We start from the raw sequence: 19,365 nt of genomic DNA, 5'->3' as shown, positions 1-19,365 counted from the left end.
AATGTTTTTCTGCCACTGAATGCATTGCTGCCCATGGTGTGTTGTGAGTGAAGTAGAGTGAGGGGTTCAGAGAGTATCTGAGAGATGCGCTGGTTAACTGTGTTTATATGCGCACTGGCTAAAATTCCACACGTCTACAAAATTAAGAATATGCAGATATATGTTGTCTATTTATGACTTCTGCTATGGCAGTTTTCTTGCTGTTGTTGATGAAGATCATCAGTGCTTTCTAACATGTTAAATTCCTGACTGTAGAGTGTTTTAATAATGTCTGTATTCAGAGAAGAACCTTCTGTGTACAGTGTATCATGGACTTCTTGAACCATACTTACAGTAGGGAGGGAATGTGTGTGTGTGTGTGTGTGTGTGGGGGGGGGGGGGGGGGGGGGAAGAAACTGTTTCAAGAATTTAGGTATCTTAACTTTTTCATCATTGTATATATGCAAAACAATAATGTACATCACAAAAGGTAGTGAGGACTGGATTACAAATGCTAGTGTACACACCCACAATACAAGAAGGAAGAATGAAGTACGGAGCATACCCCACCGACTGGCAATGTTAGGAAAAGGACCCCAGTACTCTGGTATCAGTCTACTAAGAAGTCTGCCCAAAAACCTGCAAGGTAGTGTGGTGGTGGTGGTGGTTAGTGTTTAACGTCCCGTCGACAACGAGGTCATTAGAGATGGAGCACAAGCTCGGGTTAGGGAAGGATTGGGAAGGAAATCGGCCGTGCCCTTTCAAAGGTACCATCCCAGCATTTGCCTGAAACAATTTAGGGAAATCACAGAAAATCTGAATCAGGATGGCCGGAGACGGGATTGAACCCTCGTCCGAATGCGAGTCCAGTGTGCTAACCACTGCACCACCTCGCTCGGTCAAGATAGTGTACTTCACAATGACTTTCCAAAGGAACTTAAAGACTATCTCATTGAAAAAGAGTTTTATAGTGTCGCAGAATACTTATGCCATTAAATTTGTACATATTGTTACTCATTATCATTTATGTAAAAATGTAAGCTGAAGGTGTAGAAAAATAAGTGATGAAGAATGTTAATACTTTGACATGTCCCATACTACACGGACATTTACTGTACACAATGTAATCTTACAGGATCAAATAAAATTCAATTCAATGTACCAGCATTTTCAGCAAATAGTGTGAAACAGGAATGCTTCCAAGTTACCATTTTTCTTCTGAATGTCTAGTTCAACAACCTGCGCAGGTACAGCAACATGTTGTTGAAATGATGCAGAATTGTCCAACTATCAGTACACGGCGACTTTCTGCATTTTCAATGTCACACAAATGACAAGTATTAAATGAGGAAAACCTGTATCCACTTCACACAGAGTAAGTCCACACTCTTCTCATTCATTTGTTGTCATCATAAAACCTGCTCTCCTCTGTGTCTAAAGCAAGTCGTACAACTTTCTACATTGAAAACTTTCTACATTGTAGTAGACTTATTCCTTAAACTCTAATGATGCAATAGTAAAATGCTAAAGTATACAATAACAGTTAATAAACAAAATATAAGTTGTTAGATAGAAAATAAGATGAAAGAAGAAACGAAAGAGATAAATGTATGATGTTACTTCTTATGAAAATTTTCCGATCTAATTGGTGTACATCTTACATCTTTCAGTTTTGCCTGCACTGAATGGGTAAATACCCTACACTTAAACCACCTGTAATTAACTGTCCAGTTGAAACTGCCTGGCAGATTAAAACTGTGTGCCCGACCGAGACTCAAACTCGGGACCTTTGCCTTTCGCGGGCAAGTGCTCTACCATCTGAGCTACCGAAGCACGACTCGCGCCCGGTCCTCACAGCTTTACTTCTGCCAGTATCTCGAGGTCCCGAGTTCGAGTCTCGGTCGGGCACACAGTTTTAATCTGCCAGGAAGTTTCATATCAGCGCACAATCCGCTGCAGAGTGAAAATCTCATTCAACTGTCCAGTTGTTTAGCGATTCAGCAAAAACACCAAGTTATTGCAGTTACTATAACTAATCACTAACATTTTTATATTAAAACTAAATTACAACTGAACATGCTCTCATTAATACACAACACTTAACTGATCACACAGTATTTCTCTTTTCCTTACCAGTGGCACTGCGACCATCCTTTTATGCCTCTTCATCATTCCTGTATTCCCTCTCACTCATCCCCTCTCTTCTCACTAATCTCTTCTGTTGATGTTTCTTATACACATATTTCTGTTTCTAATAGCTGTTCTGAACTTGTTTAGTTCTTTTCTAGATAAACTGTTCGTGACTGTGTCTAGTAATTGGAATGTGCCAGCGTTCCTAATTAGGTACATCATTTCGCACTGGAGAGCTCATGTCTCACAGCTTTTACTTGGGCATTACATGCTCAGGGGATCCTAAATGATCTCTTCCCTGTTCTATGTATTGGGGGTAAGAGCTGTGCCTCGTCATAAAGTGAACCATACCTCTGCTGGAGATGATACGAGTCGTTTGTGGTCTCTCACTGATGTTCGCAAGCAGACTGTCTATCCAGCATTTCCACTCTCCAAATCTCACCACCATTCATCAAGTATCCAGTCTCAAAGTCTGAACTTTTTAGTTATTCTGGAACCCATAATTCCTTGTACTCTATCTATGTGGTCGTGCTGTGACTAATATGTTGTGGCAAGAGATTGTACTGTGAGGTCAGTAGAACATAATCTCTGAGTGATGACAAGAGCCTCTGCGGGTGTAGTATTGTACACTCCTGTCATCCACAGAAGACGCCCTCACTGTGTACATCTTAGGATGGCTCTGTCTCATACCAGGCGAAGATGGTGAGCCCAAGACCACAACTGCAGTTGCCCCTGCATCTTTGAGAGCATGTGATTTGCATTTACCTCAAGCTTCCACCTGGAATCTTCAGAGACCACCACCAAGATCCCATCAGTATAGGCCACAACTCCTATCGCTTCATCAGTCCCACCCAGTAGCAACTTGACTGTTAGATCCCAGAATATTAGTCCATATACCTAGCCTTGTCGTCAGCCCTTTGTAATATTTTTTATTAACTTATACTGTCCAGTCAGCCATTCGACAGTGCAACCCCTATAGTAATCCATGAATCTTAAATGAATGCATTTTGAAATCCAAAAATTTCTTTGACGACTGGACGTCAAGGCCACCATATATTACTGAAAGTGCCAACAATGTTGAGCATCATGGCTATCACTATGGCTACTTCTTCCTGAGAAAATGGAAGTACGGCACTGTTGTTACTACATTCAGAATTCATCTCTACATAATCATCAAGGGTAACAGAAAAATCCACATGCTAGAGTGGGAACCAATTTCTAAGTTCATCTTTCCTGTTTGGAGTGGTATTATCGGTAATGTGTTGATAGGAGCAGTCATTATAGAAGAGCAAATGGTGGAACAGAATTACTTGCATTTTTTGTTTGTTAAACACGCTGAGAACATTCCTTTGGCCGGGTACACTGCAATGTATTTAAGGCATTATGGCTCCCCTCCACAGTTTACCACACGTGTGAAGAAACATCTCAGCCACACTACTCTAACTGCTGGATTGGTTGTGGCAATACAATTAACTGGCCACCAAGATCGCCAGACCTCACATCATTACAGTTTTGTTTATGGGGTTGGATGAAGTACAAGGTGTACAAACGAAAGGTGAATATGTGAAAGAACTGCTCTGTCATACCATGGATGCTGCTGCCCTCAATAGGGAATGTACAGAGGCACTGACAAGCAACACAACATATTCTCCCAAGAGTGTGCAAATGCACTGAAGTTGACAGTGAGATATTCAGACATTTATTATGAACTATACAACAGCAGTAATGTGATGTGTACGATAATATGTAGAGGTGAATGAATTACAAGCATAATTTTTTAAAAAATGTAATGTTTACTTACTGTTGTACATGTGCAAACCCGACGATGAATACAGATACTAAATAACAATGTACATTTATGTTTTATGTCTTGCAAATCATTCGGAACAGGGCGTATGTCCATATGAAGCTTTTTACTTCAAATGATTGTTCCTGTCATACTCCTGAATATTGACCATTCTTCCTGGGAAACCTTGTATAAGTGGTAATGTCTAATTTAAGTTTAACAGTATACTTACCTCTAAATCTTTAAGAAGTTCTGGAGCAGTAAAGTCAAAGTATCTTAAAAAGCACCCAGTGATATACAACGATCTTCGTAAGAAGTTTTTAAACTCTGTCAGTACTGGAGCCTCAGGATTTTTCTCATGTACCTTTTGGAAGTTCCTCAAATGAACTGTTAGAAAAAGAGAAAGTAAAATAAACATTAGATACGCAAATGATTTTTTTTATATAATGCTGTGACAATGTGTGTTCAGAACTTGAATTATCAAAACAAGTACAATAACTGCTAGTCAAAGATTATGTTTAGTTAACAAAAATAAAAAAAATGATGCTGCATTGACCATTAAAATGTACTTATGTGAGTTTCTTTTTCAGAAGTTAATAAGGGTTTGAAGCAAAATTTCATAATGGGGTCTTAAAATACAACCAAATATTCAGTAAGGTAATATAAAAGAAACCAAACAACAAAAAAATGATGAGAACATCTCAAATGCAAACAATAAAATGAAAGCTCTTTGGAAGGTTATTAGAGCAGAAACTGGTACAGAACAGTCAACTTCACAAAATATCTCTCTTCAAATTGAAAATAACAGACACTCAGATCCAAAAGAGGTAACTGAAAAGTTTAACATGTACTTTACTAATATAGCAAAACAGTAAATCGAAAATCAGTATGACGATGGACCTACATGCCCACCAAATTATTTAAATGCTAGTGTTAAGTCTATGTTCCTTCAAACAGTCACGGAAACAGAGGTGAAACAAATAATAAAGTCACTCAAAAACAAATATTCATGTGGACTGGATGGTGTGCCAGACTATGTCTTTAAAGTCATCTGATAATGTATTAAAACCTCTAATATATATATTAAACAATTCCTTATCAACTGGAATCTTTACCAATAGCTTAAAAACAGCTTAAGTAACTCCCCTGTTCAAAAAATGGGGACTCTGAAAATGTAAATAATTATTGCAAAGTATCCCAACTCAGTGTTTTCTCCAAAATATTTGAGAACATTTTCTACAACAGACTACTAAGCTACATCACAAAAAATTCATTGTTGTTATTGTTGTGGTCTTCAGTCCTGAGACTTGTTTGATGGAGCTCTCCATGCTACTCTATCCTGTGCAAGGTTCTTCATCTCCCAGTACCTACTGCAATCTACATCCTTCTGAATCTGCTTAGTGTATTCATCTCTTGGTCTCCCTCTACAATTTTTACTCTCCACGCTGCCCTCCAATACTAAATTGGTGATCCCTTGATGCCTCAGAACATGTCCTACCAACCGATCCCTTCTTCTGGTCAAGTTGTGCCACAAACGTCTCTTCTCATTATCCTCAGCAAATCAACATAGATTCAGTAAATCAAAGTCTACAACAACAGCAATGTATGAGTACATAGAAGCTGTGCTTAGAGCACTGGATGACTGAAAAGATGCTACTGGTATCTTTATGGACCTTTCAAAAGCTTTCGACATAATTGACGACAACTTCCTTATTCACAAATTAGATCAAAAAGGTGTCCGAGGAACCCAAATCAGTGAATAAGATCTTACCTAGAAAACAGGCAGCAAGTGGTGGTTGTAAGGTGTGATGACATTTCAGTACAAGGAAATATTATCACAACAACACATGTCTCCAGTAGATCAACAATAAAGTACGGAGTGCCACAAGGTTCTGTCCCAGGACCTCTACTGTTTCTCCTTTATATTGATGATATAAATGACTTTATTAAATTGGGAAAACTAATCTTATTTGTTGATGACACTAGCATATTAATAACAGCTGCTGACAAAATCTCGTTGGAAGTAGCAATAGATACTGTGATGTCCCAAATTACAAGCTAGTTTCAAAAAAATAAAATAATAATAAATAAAGAAAAAACTGTCTTTATGAATTTCCACTCTTCTCCACATGTGCAAAACTCTGTTACAGTACCATACATTGAAAATGCGTAACTGAACTCTGTTACTGACACTAAGGTTCTAGGCCTATGGGTACAAGATAATTTAAAATGACACTGTCATATAAAAGAACTTGAGAAAAAACTTTCAAAAGCTTGTTATGCTCTGCATGTGTTAAATAAAAGTGCAAGCAAGTCAACAGTTATTCAGGCTTATTATGCATACTTCCATGCACTACTTCGATATGGGCTAATCTTCTGGGGAAATTCAGCCACCAGCATAAAGATCTTTAGGATGCAGAAGAGAACAATCAGGGCTATCTGCAACCTAAGAGAACTGGAAACATGTAGACCACATTTCATCCAGATGAAAAGAATGAGCCTACCGAACCTTTACATATATGAGTGTATCCTGTCCACAAATGAGTATCTTTTAAACCAAACTGGACATCTTCAACAAAATAAGCATATACACAGTCACAACACAAGAAACACAAATAATAGCCACATGTCACAGTGTAGAACAGCACTGCACCAAAAAAGTGTATCACAGATAACAGTTCAGCTATATAACAGCCTACCCAGTGATTTAAAATCTCAGAAACATAAAACTTTTTTTAAACATAATCTTAAGTCATTTCTAGTGGAAAAATGATTTTACTCTGTAAAAGAATTTTAAAAATACAAAAAATAACCTTGTAAACAATGATTATGTAATGATGGTTAAATTCCAATTGCTATATTTATCACTTGTAATTTATGATTGTTATCTGTAATTAATTTTGTCATGCTCTCCCTCTCTCTTTCTCGCTCTGTATGTGTGTTTCTGCTCCTTTTGCAATTTTGACTAGTCTTATATTCAATGTGCTGTTTAAATATGTAATGAATCAAATGGACCAATAAATGAATGAATGAATGAATGAAATGTGCCACAGTCCGACACTGAACTAGGCACGTCACCTCAGTAAAATGTGTGAGTGAAAACCAAGTCAATAGCCAAAAATGCACTAGACAGCAAAGTTTATGACTACAGTAACATGAGCCTGAATCAGTGCACATGAACCAAAATCCAGAATAATCTTATACAAAACACACAATCCACCAAAGTTCCAAATCAAAGGGTTATACAATTGTGTTTCTCTAGATGCCTCCACACAGAACATAAGCAGTGTTCGTCCAAGCAAACTTTTACTGGTGGTTTACATTTATCCATATCCATTATTATTTAAATCTATCTCAGTAATGTGTTACACAGTTCATTGCTAGGATGGAATGTGCCTTTTTTGGAATAGTGGTGTAGCTTCCTGTTGGACATTTACATCCTCATTTGCATTTGATAGTAGTATGACCACGTTTGACAAATGTGCATGCTGCAGTGATTAATTAGTTAAACGTTTCGGGTTGGTGCTTGTGGATTGTGCAGTGAATCCGTGGGGAAACTGCAGTGTGACTGTGGGAATATCATCTGATGATGTTTTCCCATGGTTATTGAGCTTACATTTAAAAGATAGGAAGACTGCAAACAGGAGGGGAAGATTTGTGCCCACCATGCAGAGATTAGGGCTAGAAAATTGATTTAAAGCAGATGGATTGTGTGTGGGGATGAGGAGGAGAGTAGGGTAGATGACAGCAAGAGAGGAAACAAGAATTTGGGTAAAGATAACAGGGAAGAGCAAAAAGTAGTAAGTTTGGATGGTTCTGTTACTACTGAGCTCAATAACTGATGTAGCATGTTACCTGTTGAAGGGAGGAACCTCATTCAGCTGAAAAGGAAACTATGATGATGCAGACCATTAATAAGAATAAAACATATAGGCCAGAAACTTATTTAAGTAGAAAAAATTGTCTTATTTCAAGGTAGCAGTAATGAAACAAGTGTAGCCCAACGACTCCATGATAAGCTACAATTGGAGTACCAGACCATAAGTATTGTAAAACATAGTACTAGCCTTGGCCAGCTAACAATGGACTTTGAGGCACTGACTATAGATTTGGGTAAATAGGATCAGGTATTGGCTCTCGGAATTGTAGGAAATTGTGTGGCCTAGGATAAAGAATAAATCATCAGGACAGAGCTATAGCAAATTTATGTGCCAATGTGGGTTATGTTGACCTCACTCTTGGATCCTTACATTCCATTTTGATCCAGATGTAAGTAATCACCATACATATAGTTTGATAACTATGTATGTAAATTTTTTCTACATAATGATGATACTCTTTATAAAAACTGATTTGTTTGGAACATGTATTCAACTGGAACTTTATAATATCCCACTTCTTAAACAGAAGGCATTTTTGTGATACTTATCATTATACTGATGGCCTTTTCTCTAAATTTTGAACACATTTTTCCTATCACATGCATTTGCACCTCAGAACATCACGCTGTGATTAATGATGGAATGAGTGTACAGTTATGTGACCCAGTATTCTTAGGCTGGAGCTATTACAAGCTGTGGTTAATATTCAAACGGAATTAGCATATCATGCTATTTCTTTTTTAACAATACCAGACAAGAAAGTTGCTACACTCCATAAAGTGGGGATGTTGAGTTACGATAGGCACAACAAAGAGATTCACACAATTATAGCTTTCGGCCATTACGGCCTTTGTCAGCAGTAGACACACATACATACACACACAATCATGCAAATGCAACTTTCACACATGTCTGCAGTCGCAGAGAACTGAAACTTTTTAAAAGTATTCTCGTATGTCAATCGCACTTTAGTTGTTGATCAACATACATAACCCTTCAATGTCAAATACTGTAGCCAATGTGGATACTTTGAAAAATACCTGAACTAGTCATGCTACTGGATGAACCCAATATCACACGTAGACATGTTAAAAATTTTGAAAAGTTGTTTACCATCGTACATTTCTGTCAGTGCTAGATTCTATCAACTTACTCTATGAGGAAAGATTTGTACCCAATAGAGCAAAAGACAATCAGGTAGAACAACAACATAGTTATTTAAATCAGTCAGTAAAATGTGATCTAAACACACAGCAAGGATGGTACACACAACAGCAAATTTATGTCCCTGAAAGTAACGAGTACAGAAATGGGAATGGAAAAAACAAACAATTCAAAAGAAATATTTTAATGCATGGGCAAATTACAATCTCCCATCACAAGGCCCTATGCTGAACATGAACAGAGGCATTCAGCCACAGCAGTGGCCAATGCGCGGCAACAATGCCATGCTTTACGCTGTACCACAACCGACCTTTGGGAAGCAAAATAATGGCACAGCAGCAAATAACACAAACTGGCGAAGTACCCACACAGTGCAACTAACAGAAATTACTCCAAGGAATGAATTAAGTCAGACTACGCCATCGGAAAACACCAACTGGTTGTGGTTAAGCCGTAGGCTATTGAAATCTCTGGAAGTGGGGACAAAGCAAAACTACAAACATGTTTCATAAGGTTTGAAAAACAAGGAGACATCAAGGATGATCTGTATCAGCATGAGTTAGATATGACAAATAAAATCCAGGAAGAACAAATACAGGCAATCATTAAGGTGAAAATATTTAATAATGACACACAGTTAATTTTAGATACCTAATGTCAAACACATTTTTTTGTGAATTGAAGAAGAGAGGCAATTCACAACATTTTCTGTCCAAAATTGCAATGCGCAAAGTGCTACAGGCAATAACACTAAGTTGGTTAAACATCAGGCACTTATTCCATTACAAATTGAACATTTTTCAGTGAAGTGTGACTTTCTTATAATTGACAAACTTATAGTTAATTGTCTTATTGGCATGGACATGTTTAGAACATACAAACCACAGATTGACATATGTAATGGTCAATGCCACTTTTATATAAAAGTTCAGATTTTTCTATTGATTTAGTCAAAACACCTGATGAAAGTAACAAACACAAACCAAAGACAAGAGTAATTCCTTTCCAGCTGTATATTTCATGAACAAATTACATGCTGAATAAGAAACAGACACTGAGGTTAGTTAAGAAATGGTAGAGCAGAAACTAGGTGAATCACAGATACTAAATTATATGCAACCACAAGAACTTTCTAACTTGTCAGTAGTAGGAGAGGAGGCACTGACCTGTGCACATGCACGACAGACTGACAGAAGGTGCAACTAAACAGGAAGGCAACATGTACAAGTACTTAACTTAAATACAAAGTAAACGGAAATACTATGCAAATGCGCTTACTGCCTTAAAATTTATGAACCTATTGATATATGTGCACAGGGATTTAATTAAATACTAAGCTTTATACAACTAATTTACAAGCAAAAGGAAGTACTGTGAAAAATTATACGAGACATGTAAGCTGAGGAGAAATGACAAAATACCATAATAAATGTCAAATAATTTTCTTTGCAGGGTAAATGATCATAAAGGGTAACAGAATAAACTAATGTCTATGAATTTTAACTAAGTATGGAAATATCTGCGGACGTATGCAATGACCCAAATGTATCAGAGGCCACCGAGCTACATTATGCAATAATTTTTAAGTTTTTTCGTCCACTGACCAGTGCATCATCATGGTGCAGAAGAAGAGAATTATGTGAAGAGTAGCAGGCACCAAATGAAGAAATGCGCCGCACCTTGAGTAAACAATTTAGTTATAAGGATATTTATACAAAGGTCATAAGGAAAATGAATTATGCATCATTGCAGTGTATCTCTGTGACAATTGTCAGTACACATTCACTGCAGAATACTCATAAACATTTAAGCATGAGATTTTACAAAAACCAATTAATTTTTATCGTGTCACATGGAAGCTTGAATAATGACATTTCCAGGTATTTGAGAAAGATAAATCTACGATCATTAAAACGTCATATTTCACACTAAGCAGCACGCGAATTGACGTAAATAGCACTAGCACTTGAAGAATCAACTTGATACTACATGAATGATTACTTGGTACACATTATTTCCATGAAACAAAGGTCCCTTGGCAACTAGTCCATGATTGTATGAGTAACATTTCCTCACAAATCCTTGATCTAGTAAATGATTATTTCCCTTTTTCCCTTCCAAACAAAGGAGGCAGTACCAAGCGTAGTTAGGTCAGCAATGCATAATGTTTTAGTCCAATTTCAAATGTTTTCTCCCTCCTCTACCTAAGGAAGAAATGAGCTCCCATAAGTGATAAAAACCTATCTATAAAATGTAGCATAAATGTATCATATGATTGTATTGTATCATGATAATGTGTATGTAATTAATTTGTATATGGGATGTGGGCAAGGGTAAGTTAAAACTAACAAGCAAACTGTAGTAACAGAATGCAGCCGCATAGTCTGAAGCGTCTTGTCACAGAGTCCGCGTGGCTCCTCACGTCGGAGGTTCGAGCCACCCTCGTGTGTGTGTGTGTGTGTGTGTGTGTGTGTGTGTGTGTGTGTGTGTGTGTGTGTGCGCGCGCGCGCACGCGTGTGTGTTGTCCTTAGAGTAAGTTAGTTTCATTTAGATTAAGTAGTGGGTAAGTTTAGGCACTGATGACCTTGGCAGTTTGGTCTCATAATACCTTAACACAAGTTTCCAATTTTCCAAACAAACCCAGTTAATGCAAATTTTATGATGTTTTAAAACTTAAGAAATTTGTGTTCGTAATATAAGCGATGGATGGAATGTCAGCCATAGGTATAAGCTATCGTGTTATATGTAACTCGTGTTATATTGTTGTAACTCAATTGTATGAATTATCATTGGAAACCAAACTCCACATGAAGAAGTGAACTTTAAGGACAAGCAATTTATACTATGTTTTGGATGGCTATATATGTGTCTTTCAACAAGTGGATGGTCAAGTGGGGTGACATGAACATGTGTGTGTAACAAAATAATTTCTGAATATCGTGGCTCACAACGCATAACACATTAACAAGTGAACTATAGTTGTTCAAGCCGGTACTTACCTCATCGACAGATGCTGTTCGTGGAGGTTCTCTCCACTGAAAATGTGGGTACAACAGATAATAATGATGCCTGGGCCGTAAGAATGGAGATCTTCTGCCGCAGTGTCGGATTTTGAACAATAAGGGCACACCCATTGCACCCAGAATGAAGAGAAACGCCACAGTAATTCTCCAATATGTGACATTCAGGTGAAAGTGTGACACTCAATGTGAAATCGACTCTTAAGAAGTGAGTGCACGTACTTGTAACGGTAGCAATTAACTTACTGGCCATTGGCAACAATTTCTTCCCACCAAATCTGTCATTGTGCAAACGTGAAACCTGGCAGCGACGATGAAGCAAACTGAACATTATTGTTAGCGCGCTAAATTCCAATATGTAATGGACTATCATATTACGTGTGTAATCTTTCAGTTTCTTGTAGAACGGTAACATACACAGGATAAACTGGCATATCCATTCCATTAAATAAAAGAGAAGCCGACAAACAAAGGGCAACGATCCCTATCGGCAAATGTAAACATGTACATTGTACAATCCAAACACTACTGTAAGTCTCCATACCACGTCAAAGTACAGTGTGGGAACAATTGTGCAGGTACATGATGACAGGCCCCCAGTATATTGTAAAGTTAAAAGTTAAAATTTACTAAAAACAAAAAATGAAACACCGACCGACCATAAGTGTTGGCAAATATGTTAATTATGAATGCGCGGTAAGTACGGGGGAGGGGGGAGGGAATCATTCTCAGTACATGACTTTGTTATTCACACTCTCTTGTAGGTAGAAGTTCTGTTAAGAAGTGCCATTCGGAGGATGGCAGGCTGTGAGTGTTTTGTAACTTACATGTTTTGAAATAAGGAAAAAAGTTTCTAATAACATAATTTTATTATCCCTTTTAAAATGTTTCTATTTCATATTATTTTTTCTTACAACACACTGACTGCAACAAAATGGGAATGTAATTTTGATTCGTGAGTGCTGAAAATGAGCCTATCTTTTCAAATTACTGTAACTGTTCATCTACTTTTGGTTTAATCATTTTGAAGAGTAAAGTTGTCGGTTGTTTTTTTGGATGACAAGTATGTAAAGCTCAAACTGATGTGGTTAAATTATTAGAAGGATCAAATAGTTGTCGTGTTGCTGAATTGGGTTGTTGAGCACCAACTGAAAGATCATTCTCTTTAATGACAAAAAGTGCTGAATTTTAAGGGAACCAACAGTTGCTATGTTACTCAATGTGGTTGTTGATTTCAACCTCAAATTATTTTTACTCTTGTTACTTACGCAGGAGCGCTTACGGAAAATTGACCTTTTAACATGTAGTTCAAACTGACTCGTGTCGGAATTTGAATAACCACATTGTGCCATAGAGTTGGGCTTATTTGGGGAAAAAGCCTGAAGCTTACATCATTTATAGTCTGTATCTAAAAATGTGTCTTTTAATTTGTCTTGGTTCAGTATTGCTCATGTGTCTTGTAATTTTAAAAGCGTTAGATCCCAGGTCGTTTTTGAAAATTTGATAAACTTGAGATTTAAATTTTCGGTCTTTAATTCCCAAGGACTAGTGTCCAAGTTCATGTAATTTTGGTGTAAAGAATTTTATTTGTCATCAGCGAATTGTCTTTAATCTTCCCATGCTTTACTGAAGGAGCTTGTGCCTAAGACTGTAGGTCACAGATTTTGCTCAGTTAAATAATAAATTATAAAGGGGCTCCTGTTGGCATTGGCGTCCATTGTAGAGCATACTTGTTATCTGGTCATGTGTGCTAATGACTGTTGGTTTTGTCTTATGCTGAAGACAACACAGCTGGTGGCCACATTGCAAATTTGCAAATCTGAAGCTGTACCCATTGGCTTTAGGTCAAGATGTCAATGTATCTTATTATTATTATCTTGTTGTCTTTTTTTTTTAATATATATGTGTGGCCAGTGCCTTGATGTAATTAAAGAGATCTTGCTAGTTTCTTTAAGAACCTTCTACGCGGTGGCACTAAGCCATTTAGTGCCGCCAATCAGTAATGTTAACTTTTTTTTTTTTTAATATTTATTTGAGTAAAACAAGTCATGATTTGGAAACACGATGTAAGTAATCCCTTTGAATGATCTAAGTACTAACGTATGTTCCTTAACCGATGTTAATAAATATTGTAAATCTATTGTCGAGTGGCTTTCCACTCCAGGATCACTGTGTCCAAGGTATCCTGCTCTAAAGGTTTTAAAATGGTTGTTAGTTTCAAGGTACTTCCCTCTACCTATACTGATCCCCCCCTCCTTCCCCCACTTTTCCTGTCAATGGTGGCAGAGTGTTGTTTTTGCTGGCTGGCTGCATACCTTATTACTGAGCATTAAAGGTTTTTTTTAGTTAATTACTTAAGCTAGTTAAGTACTTGTATATTTTATGTATTGTAAAAGCAAGTGTTATTTATCCTGGTCTGTTTGCAGTGTTCTTAACCATGACAACTAGGCCAGTACTCAAGTCTTAAGTATCTATGCAAAGACAGCTTACAGTATCAGTTACGAATACGCAGATAGGTGGAGGAGGGCGGCGTGGTTGAATTGTGTCATTAGTTACACGGCACATTAGATAAACTTGTCACCATCACATGACTTAAATTGTGGAAGAGGTGAGTATCGCTTGCACCGTGTGTACTGTCTTCCTTGGTTTAGTTAGACAGGGTGTGGAATTACTAGAAGGTATTTAGCCACCTTGGCCTCAGTTATTACGTCTGCATAGGATGATGGACCTAGTTGCCAACAGGTTTAGTGACCTCTGTCAGCTGTATAAAGACCCCAAAGAAGGCCTTGCAGGGCACAGTCATTTCTGTGCAAATGCAATTAGCAGCCTTGAAGTGGCACAAGGGAAGTGAAAGTGATAGCGAGGTAATACCTACAGTGCAAGTAGTCGCAGGTAGAATAAATAATTTGTCAAGTCATTCTAATAAACTTCCAAACCTTCTGCTCACAGTAATTCAAGGAAATAGTGTTTTGTTGGTTAAAGATATTGTACATATTAACGAAGCGTTGTGGCTCACCGTTAGGTTGCAAGAAAAAGCCCACATGTTGCAAGTATCAGGTGAGTTGGTGTGTAAAAAAATTCATCCTTTAGGTGAGGGGCAAGTAAGTTAATGTCGAAGTAATGGTTAAAAAAGAGCCCTTTTTATGTTTATGAGACACATTTTAAGTGAATGTTTGGGTCTGCAGAGACAGAGTGATTTGGTTGAGGAATGCTTTTATAGGTCTGATAATGTTGAGCGAGTAAGAATGGCTACGTTAGCTTTATATATAGACATTTCTGAAGGGGTGGTGGTGGTTGCCATATTTTAAGGTATGTGTCTGCAAGATCAATTACAGGTCATGTTTATGGATAGTCATTTGCTGACCTTTACCGACTGATCGTCAGTGTAGAAAATGTCAAGCCAGGGATAAATTAAGGCAAAGGGTTTGATCGTCCACAAAGATTAATCAAAGCATGGCGACTAGGCAGCCTGATGTGGGGGAAAGTTAGACGTATGTTTTCAGTGCAGGATTGAGCTCCATGTTGTTAAGGATTGTAAATGGTGCAAATGGTACGGATAGCACATGCTGACGTCACTTGCGGGGGCAGTGGGCTTACTTGCCACCTCACGGTTAACACAAATCCATTGCAATTTGTATGTGCTGCAATGTGGCCAGAACTGGTTGATTCTGGTAGTGACTATGACTGGTATCATAAGCACAAGGGTATTGCTGGCCTGACCTGCTGGCAGTGCAAAGCAATAAAGAGGAGTGCCATTCTGTCAAAAGTGATATGCTGGAGGTGAAAGGTTAGGTTCAGGGAAAACTGAGGATTAGAAAGTTTATGTGGCCATGGAAATTTTGGGTGGTTAAGAACCTCATGTGGAATTGTTGCTGGGGTGTAATTCTTTAGTTTACAGTCACTGTGTTTTAGATTAGTCTAAAGGAGAACTGTGTCTTAAAGTTTGTCCTCAGATCAAGGTAAAAATCTTTTGCCACCAGGTTTCCCCCAGTGTTGGTCATGATGAGAATTCTGATGGGACATTTGATGTTAAGCAGTTGTCAGAGGACAAGGATAAGTGAATGTTGAAATTGTTGCAACAATTTCCTGGGGTCCTAATTGAGAGTCAGGTGTAAAGGACAAAATAAAATATGATATTTGACTGACTGATCAAGTTCCAGTAAGGCAAGCTCTTTATCAATTATCTCCTCTTAAGATGAAATGGCTGCAGGAGATGGTACTTCATTTATTGAAGGACGGGATATTTAGGCCACCAGTATCGCTATAAGTGTCCCCAATATTTTTGGTTCCCAAACTTAAGGGAGACAGATTCTGGCCAATAGTAGACTACAGAGTTCTCAAGCAGAAGCTTCCGCTAGGATCAGTACCTCTACCCAATCTGGACAGCTGTTTCATCTGGTTTGCAGGGGCACAGGTGTTTACCACATTAGATTTAAATCAAGCATATTACCAGATACCATTAATTGAAAAATCTGAACTGGTAACCACCTTCTGTATTAATACAACTCATATAAATTCAACACAGTGCACTTTGGTCTTGTCACTGGAGCAGCCATCTTGGTCCATTTATTGAACTCTGTGCTGGGTGACTTAAAGTTAGTTTCGTAGGTTGGTTTAAGGCGGGAGAAGGGACCACGAGGTAATCGGTCCCTTGTTCCTAATAACACAATGCCACGAGTGTGAGAATAAAATGGACGAAAATATAACAAAAAAAGGAAAGAAAGGAAAAGCCACAAGAATGAAGGGAAGGCAACAAACACTAAAAGGAACAAAAGAGGACAAGAAAACAACAGAGAGACGCTAGGAACAGAATAGAGTAAAACATGGAAGCAGATTACAGTGACTGGCCAACCATGAGAATAAAAAGGGAAAGCCAGCAACTCTGAAACACATTAAAAACTCCACCCTAAAAGCACTATGCTGGAGAACACAGAGGGACAAAGGACATGCGCTAAAACGTACACAGAAGTATAAAACCCACTCTAATGGATAAAACGTAAAACTAAAGCTGCTGTGGAGTCATTGTCGTCCGACACAGAAGGCAGGGAGCTGGGAAAGGTAAAAGTTTGATGCAGAGTGGCTAAAAGTGGGCAGTCCAGCAAGAAGTGGACGATTGTCATTTGGGAGCCACAGGGACACTGAGAGGGTCCTTGCGAAGGAATGGGCAACAATGTGTTAGCCACGTATGGCCAATGTGGAGCCGGCAGAGGACAACTGATTCCATGTAAGAGGCCTGCAAGGAAGACTTCCACACATTCATAGTCTCCTTAATGACATGCAGTTTGTTGTGTGTGCTGTTATGCCATTACATCTCCCAAAGCCGGAAAACCCTGCGGTGACAAGCCTGTCAGCAAGTTCGTTGCCAGGGATTCCGACTTCTCCTAGGGTCAACACAAACACCACAGAACGGCGGGACTGTTCCAGGGCATAGATTGACTCCTGAATGGACACTACCAGACGGTGGCGAGGGTAGCACTGGTCGATAGCTTGTAGGCTGCTCAATGAGTCAGTACACAGGAGAAATGACTCACTAGGGCATGAGTGGATGTGCTCAAGAGCACAAGATATGGCCGCCAGCTTTGCAGTGAAAATATTGCAGCCAACTGACAAGTTGTCCTGCTCAATTTGTCCTCCATGAACATACGTGAAGCCTACGTGACCATCAACCACTGAGCCGTTGGTGTAAACCGCTTCAGAGCTGAGGAACACGTCAAGAATCGAGAGGAAGTGACAGTGGAGAGCGGCGGGGTTAACAGAGCCCTTTGGGCCACGCAAAATCTCCAGACAAAGCTGCAGCCAAGGCGTACACCATGGAGGCGTACATGAATGGACCGCAAGTAGATGTGGTAAAGGGAAGGACTCCAGTTCGAAGAGAAGGGACCGCATGCGAACCGCAATCATTAGCCCCGACTTGGGCTGCCGATGCGGGAGATGGACTGCTGTGGGTGGGAAAAGGGGACGGTAATTCGGATGCTCAGGGAAACTATGAATGTGTGCTGTGTATCTGGCGAGCAGTTGCGCACGTCTGATCTGGGGTGGAGGGACACCAGCTTCCACCAGTAAGCTGGCCACTGGACTCGTCCTAAAAGCTCTGTCACTAATCGAACCACACAGTGGTGCACAGCATCGAGTAAATGCAATGCTGAGGGTGCTGCCGAACCATAAACCACACACCCATGGTCAATTTGGGATTGGACAATGGTTCTACAGCAGCATACAGCGATCTGCACCCCAAATGGTGTTGCTCAGGCAACAGAGGGCATTGAGGTACTGCCAGCAGTTTTGCTTAAGCTGACGAAGATGAGGGAGTCAAGTCAATCGAGCATAGAAAACCAGTCCTAGGAACTGATATGTCTCCACTACAGCGAGTGGATCGTCATTAAGGTAAAGTGCAGGTTCTGGATGAAAGGTACGACACCAACAGAAGTGCATGACACACGACCTTGCGGCTGAAAACTGGAAGCCGTGGGCTACAGCCCATGACTAGTCCTTGTGGATGGCTACCTGGAGGCGCCGATCAGCAACAACAGAATTGGAACAGCAGTACGAAATGCAGAAGTCGTCCACATACAGAGAAGGTGAGACGGAGGGGTCGGCAGCTGCTGCTAGACTGTTAATGCCCACTAAAAATAGAGAGACGCTCAATAAAGAGCCCTGCGGGACTCCACTCTCCTGGATATGAATGGAACTATGGAAATCACCAACTTGGAACATGGAAAGTATGGAGTGACAGGAAGTTTTGGATCAAAATCGGTAGTGTCCCCAGAGACCCTACTCATACAATGTGGCAAGGATATGATCTTGCCAAGTTGTGTCGTTTGCTTTACATAAGAAGATGGCAACTAGGTGTTGCTGACTGGAAAAGACTGTTCGGATGGCAGACTCGATGGACACAAGATTATCAATGGTAGAGCGACCCTGGCGGAAGCCGTCCTGTCATGGAGCCAGCAAGCCACATGATTCCAGGACCCAACCCAACCGCCGACATATCATACATTCCAGCGGCCTTCAAAGAACATTGGTGAGGCTGATGGGCTGGCAGTTATCCACATCAAGAGGGTTTTTACCATGTTTGAGCACTGGAATGATGGTGCTCTCCCGCCATTGCGATGGAAAGACACCATCGCACCACAGCCGGTTGAAAATGATGAGAAGATGTCGCTTGTAGGAAGGTGCCCTCACCCAAGATATGGAGAATGGGCAGGACTGCAATGCAACAACAAGAAAGTGGGCTAAAGATATCAAAGTACGATGGACATGATGCACCTTGTAAGGTTCCCTTCCCCAATTGGCTCGCTCTTCAGGAAAATTTTGAAGAATGGAGGTCAAACCCTACAGGGGACCGTCACATAAAGGCCGAAACATGCGAAACTTCTTTAGGCACCTCGTACGACAGGTAGGAATA

At 39.5% G+C, this 19,365-nt stretch overlaps 1 protein-coding gene across 2 annotated transcripts in view; it reads right to left on the bottom strand.

Annotated features, from left to right (window-relative positions):
• The window catches only part of LOC126323887 (nipped-B-like protein A), a 486,440-nt gene that overhangs the window by 225,745 nt on the left and 241,330 nt on the right, over positions 1–19,365 (bottom strand). For both annotated transcript variants that reach the window (XM_049994805.1, XM_049994812.1), the window contains exon 16: positions 4,128–4,282. In XM_049994805.1, the coding sequence (XP_049850762.1) occupies positions 4,128–4,282 (155 nt within the window). The remainder of the gene's footprint in view (positions 1–4,127; positions 4,283–19,365) is intronic.

This window comes from Schistocerca gregaria, chromosome 2, assembly GCF_023897955.1.
Source record: "Schistocerca gregaria isolate iqSchGreg1 chromosome 2, iqSchGreg1.2, whole genome shotgun sequence".
In the NCBI taxonomy this organism is placed as follows: domain Eukaryota; kingdom Metazoa; phylum Arthropoda; class Insecta; order Orthoptera; family Acrididae; genus Schistocerca; species Schistocerca gregaria.
Note: the sequence above shows the minus strand (reverse complement) of the source record. Positions and strands in the feature narration are given on the sequence as shown.